General features: G+C 46.7%; 1 protein-coding gene across 1 annotated transcript; it reads right to left on the bottom strand.

The window, feature by feature from the left end:
- Positions 1-2,658: 2,658 nt before the first annotated feature.
- On the bottom strand, positions 2,659-3,962 carry GSTUM_00007118001 (uncharacterized protein; the record flags this gene model as incomplete). The annotated part of the gene is made up of 2 exons (XM_002839172.1): positions 2,659-3,372; positions 3,435-3,962. 2 exons carry the CDS (start codon positions 3,960-3,962, stop codon positions 2,659-2,661), a joined length of 1,242 nt encoding a protein of 413 aa, XP_002839218.1.
- Between the last annotated feature and the right edge of the window lie 2,038 nt (positions 3,963-6,000).

The following is a 6,000-nucleotide window of genomic DNA, read 5'->3' as shown; positions in this document are numbered from 1 at the left end:
TTATCGGTTGTCTCACAGTCCGTCCAAATAAGGTCATGGGTTTTGAGTATGTGATCACTTTGGTCATATGATTAGTTTGTTATGATTTAGTTTCGCACATGGTCACATGATTAAAGGTGGGAAGAACACTATATAAGGAGGCCGATGCGGCCGAGGAAGATAGGTTCTTCACGCTTTGTTCTAAGTACTTTCCCTACTTATTACTTTAACAAATATAAAACACCCTTACGATCTTTACCTTTATTGCAACGTTATCGTTACGCCAAGGAAGGAGCTTTACGAAGAAGAGTTAGAGAAAGCTTACGATAGGCGTTCCCGGTAGAAGACAAGGGTCTTGTACTATCGGTAACGTAGGCAGAGGCCTAGAGCTATCGTAAGACAAGGAGAAGAAGAAAGACAGGAATCGAAGTATCGTTCCCCGTCGCCAAGTACTAACTATCTAAAGAGGGATCGTTACAATGCATCTCGTTCAACAATTATAGAACCAAAACTATAAACTGCTTACATTACCGCCTCCTACGATACCTTTCCCTTCGCCTCAAAAATCATCCACTAGTTGTGGAAGAAGTTTTAAAAAGGTTCGCCTAATGGAGACTGGTAGTACTGGTCCTGATGAATTGGAACGATATTTACGCTGGTTGGCTAAGAATGATGGTGAGCCTCCTATCGATCAACTTGTCAATTGGTGGTCAATGGCACGCTTCCTGTATCCAAATCTCTCTCGCATGGCTCTTAATACACTTTCTGTTCCTGCTATGTCTGCTGAATGTGAATGCATCTTTAGTAGGTAAGATTAGTTTAATTTATTAAATTTGTTTCCAATAATTTCAAACATTCCGGCATGAAATAAATTGAAAAAGCTTTTTCAGAATTAAATTATGAAAATTAATATACTATTACTAACTTCTAAATATGAGAAATCTATTAGCGCTAAAGTTTCTTTAACCGACTGTCGAAATTTCCTTCGGTGTACTACAATTGAGGCTTCTGAGTGTTTAAGGTCTTGGGTAAAGAGTGGTTTAATTAGTTTTGAGCCAGCGGCAGATATTTCAAAAATTCTTAATGATTGTGAGGAGGAAGCTCGTGTTTCTCAAATTGTGAATTAAAAAGACTTTTCCTAAGATTTCCTACTTGCTTTTATTATTGTTTTGTTTTGTTTTGTTTTGTTTTATTACTTTCTATTTTCAAGGCAATTTTATGTTTATTTTCATATTATTACTTGTTGAGTACTTAGGAAGTATTATTGTATAATGAGTGCAGTCCGACGGGCGTCGACTGCCGTCGACCGGCCTGTGACCTCCCGTTCGGACTGGAAGGGCTGGAAAGCAACTTTTTTTGTTAGTCTCCCCACTTGCATTTAAACACATTCTATTTCATCGGAATAGATGAGCTGAATAGAAGGGGGGGGTCGACCCCCCCCCTTCTATTCACTACTTTTACACACCCTCTCCTATTTTACAATATTCGGAAATTCCTGTTCTATCCAGGCGGTATAGGCTTACGGGAAGTCCTCCACTACAGTAATGACGAGTTCCAACAAGTACCATAAAAACTGGAATAATTGCGAATCCCGCCGGGGCGCTGGAGTTGCCTCTTTTAGTAAGTCTGTTGTTTTTCTTGTCTCGATCTTCACTAGTTGCTTTCTCGCCTTAATTCAAAGGGGAAATTCTGGACGTCCTGGCATTGTTCCCAAGTATTTCGGTTCCTACGGTAGTCTGCTCGAGTAGATTAAGTGCAATGGCTAGTGGTTCCATCTGGGGGCCTCCGCAGGAAGGTTCTCAGTTGGGTATGGGGTATTGAGCACCGATAATGAGGTGCCCAGCGGCATCATTTGCCGGTACTGCTTGGTAAATTTACCAACCACAGCACCGCGCTCGCACCGTACCCAAGCACAACGCACCTCAGATATAAAACTCCCCATACAAACTACAGCACTCTAGCCGAAAAAAGATGAAGTGGAAAAGGCCCATAGTACCCGTCCAATCCAATACAGCACAAACGCGCACAACAGGTATCCCCCACAATAGTATCAGTGGCGAATTCCTCCATCCCTCACCGGTCTCGCTGATCAAAGCACAAACATCAGTATCATACAGTAGTGGTGGCATACTAATCAAGATGGCGGGGGTTGCACCCCACATGGCACGTCCCGTCCTTGATCATAACTAGGCGAGTTAAAAAGCTCGAGTGGAGGCAAAAAATGTCGGCGCGAAGACCGTCGAAGGGTTGAGGCGGAGAGACGTGTTGCTCTTTTTCTTTTTCTTGTCCTTTCTCGCGGAATAGAATCAAGTCAAGTGAACGACCAATGCTTTGTCGATACCTAGAATACGAGGACCGGTGTGGTAATACCGGCTGGTTGATCATGCTGGGGTAGTGGTGGGGGAGCTCTGAGGCGTCTGCCGAGGGGACGGGCTGTTCTCGTGTGTTGTTCTGCTTAGACTGATTTCTACAAGCATGTCTGCGGCACGTGCTCGTACAAGTAAACAATTTAGTATGATATTAAATCGCAGTAAATGAGGTGCCCGATACTCGTACAAGTATCCCCCAGGCACCAGTACAGTAGGTAGCCCTTCCTTCAACGCCTTTTCCCTTCTATAGTATCATAGTCGGCATCACAGAAATAATAATAAAAGTAAAAATTGTAGGGGAAGAATTAACTTAATCCGTGTTACTCTTCCCCCACCCAGCCCTTTTCCTCATCAGTTCTGCCAGTGGTACGTCCTCATCGTCATCGTCGACCCCGTAATCCGCTAACGTCTCGCCCTCCTCGTTCATCCATTTTGGGGCTATTACTTTACTACTGCCGTTACTAATCGCCGAAGTCACTATAGCGTCCTGTGGTCTACTAATTCCTTCCCTTCGTTCCATATCTTCTTTCTGTCGTCTCCTGACGCCCTCCGCCCAATCACCGCCATCGTTCACCGCTGCTGGCATCGGGGCATTGGCGCCCATCCAGACCCCCTTGTCTGGATCCAAGGGCGGCCATGTAGCACCCACAACTTCGTAGCCATTCAGTTCCCATTCCAATCCGCCCTTGAGCTTTAGTCCATCGCTCCCTTTGATTTCCACCCCAACCTCCTTCGTTCGAGAAAGCGGCCAGAACCATCCCATGATGTTGGAGCTACCGCAAAATGCCGAGCAGAGGTTATCCCAGGTACCGATATCGTAGGGGAATTGCTGTCGACGAACGCGCTTCTGTCGAACGAGGGCATTATGCCGATCCTGTTCCCACGTCTCGATAGTAGTATACCCTTCCCCCGTCGACCACAATGTTCGAATGAACAGAAGCGAGAGTGAAAACGCAACGAGCAAATCTGTAACCAGTAGCACCGCCAAAAGACACAATTCCAGGAATGTATGCGGCGACATATACTAAGCACATTAGCCCCTATCCTCCAACCCTACCAAGTCAAGTGGAGCGAGGGCAAGCAAACACTAGGCAAATCCCTCCGAACCCAAACCTCCCATCCCCTCTCAACCAACAGACAGAACAACCAACAGCAAGTAAAAGCAGAATACCCCAAAAACTTCAAAAAGTGCGGGAAATTCCTCCAGCCGACACAATTATTCGTCCAAGGGCAATGATGATCCATACGAACCACGCACACACCGCAAGTCTTGCAATGGTGGCACCGCGGAGGCTTGTAAGCATTGCACTTTCGGCACCACTTCGCGCCGCGGGATACCAGGCTTCGAGTTTCCTCCCTGGCGCTACCGTCCTCGGCGTCGGCGTTGTCGAGGTCGATGTCTACGGGCGTCCATGTTACAGGAGGACTGCCTGGGGAAGTGAGGATGCTGCGGGCGTAGGTTATCCAGATGCAGGCTACGCAGATGTTGAAAAGGACGTATTCGGGCTCGGAGAGGTGGGAATATAGGAGAAAGTATTGGGACGCGTATGCGAGGAAGGCAATCAAGAGGACTACTCCTACCACTGCGAGGCGAGAGAAGGAGTGGTCCAGCATGGTTGTAGAGCAGAGATGAGGAGAATGGTTGTCTAGGGGCTTGTGTACAGTACTATCAAGTGTCTGCACAGTGGGAGTGGCTTGGCATTTGAGCTTCTGGGCCGCAGGTGTTTACGCTTCACATATCACTCGGAAATCATCTCAAAGTAAGGCCCTAGTACAGATGAGGGTTCCCTTAATCGTGTAATGACAGTATCCAGCCAGACCTCAAACCGCGCCAAATTTCCCGCCACTTCGAAGGACGCTAAGCCACCCTCGATTTGACGGCACTCCGCAGGAGTGCCTCACAGCTAAAGGATACTTGAAATTCGATGAGAATTATGTGCGACAAAACACTAATTCCGCGAATTAAAACCCCTAAACCCATCCCCATCCTTCACTACCATACCATGGTGTTTTTGTATTTGTTCCACTGCTTTCCGGCCATATCTTTCGGCTCTCTGTGGGCTGTTCAGGCTCTGTTCAAACTTCTTCACTTGCCCCCTGGGGCCCCTATTTTGTTAAACTATCGATCCACTGGTAAATTTTCAAGAGTATATAGCATGGCACTACTATATTTACCATGTGATAGCGATCATCATATCGTATAACCTCCCTCTCTGCCTCTCCGTAATTCCCCATAATTTACCCTCGGGCGGGCACGGTAGATAGGTTGTTCCGTCTCGCTCCGCAGATCCAACTTCTCCGCGAAAATCTCCACCACCGCCCGCCCCCCCCCCTGATAGGAGGGCACCTGCCCGCAATTGCTCGGTTTGAACTGCTATGGTGCAATCCCAGCATTCCGGGCTGGCTGGAAATGGATGCTACAGGCACTATTCTGTGAACCCGCCTTTAGTCCCCTATAACGGATGTATCATACTAGGCGAGGAATAGGAATGGTTGAGGCCAGGCTCAGTGGGAGAGGCACATTCACACGCAACCTGTTCTACTACAACTTGTCATGGACGACCTGAGCTCTCCACCCCCGGAAGCAATCCCGGAATTAGCTCCGGTCTAACGATAACATATAGTGCTCTGGCTATCTTATGGGCCGTTTAGGTCGAGGTAGTTGTTTGCCAACTATAATCCGCAAATTAACTAATCATGGCCCTTAAAAATGCATTACTCGAGTACGTGAGAAGGTTTTGAGGGATGCTATTGGTTAGCTTATGAAACCACCGACCGCAAATAGGCTGCGTTGCGCCAAATACCCCCCCTATAAAAGCTAAATGAAGTGCAACTATGTCTTTGTTTCAAACAAGACTTGAAGAGTTTGTATTACATTACCATCCTGGGAATATCCTGATACTGGCACGCTCATAGTTCCGAGAAAATACCACTGTTCCAGCCCCATCAAAAGTGATACAAATCACAAAGTATCCGCCTTAATTATCGTACCCTTTTCCTCCTGACCATTCCTCATGGAATGTCACCCGATTTTAGCGGCTGTGGTGGTAAAGTGTGGTGAGCTGGTGAGAACTCTGCTGACTTCCCTTCTCTACCGTTGTTGGGGGTATTCTTTTCCTTCCCTTTTCCCGGATGGTGGTTTGACTACGCACTGTGCCCTACCCGCTAACTCACTTTACCTTCATGATATACCAGAAAGTAATTGCCTGATAATGGGGACTGGTGAGTATTGATCAATTTCACAAATAATGCAGAGGAATCAAAGAAAGAAATGTAGGTCCAGTTCGGTAGAGATGAAAAAGTTCTATTTCCCAGTAGTAGGTGTGTGTGTGTGTTCGTTGTTTTTCTAAGAGAAAAAGAAAGAAAGCTATAAGAAGAAAATCCTGCACGCCAAGCCCCCTCTTACACATGAAAAATATCCAGAGCCTCCTCCCCATCAAATACATGAAACGAACCTCCAAATCAAGCAATTCTCCACACCGTGTAGCAATCTTGGCTCTTGGCATTCGGGGGTGCACTGAGATTCTGTACCGTGCCCCAGTACCGGTACCCGTGAGTAGGATCCCTTGTGTAGTACCGTATCTGAGGCTCCCTCCGTACGTGCGGGAGAACCGGTTAGAATGGAGTAGATGAATCATCCACAAAAAAAAGT

The sequence above is a fragment of the Tuber melanosporum genome, assembly GCF_000151645.1.
Source record: "Tuber melanosporum whole genome shotgun sequence assembly, scaffold_31, strain Mel28".
Lineage (NCBI taxonomy): Eukaryota > Fungi > Ascomycota > Pezizomycetes > Pezizales > Tuberaceae > Tuber > Tuber melanosporum.
This window is presented reverse-complemented; position numbering and strand designations above follow the sequence as displayed.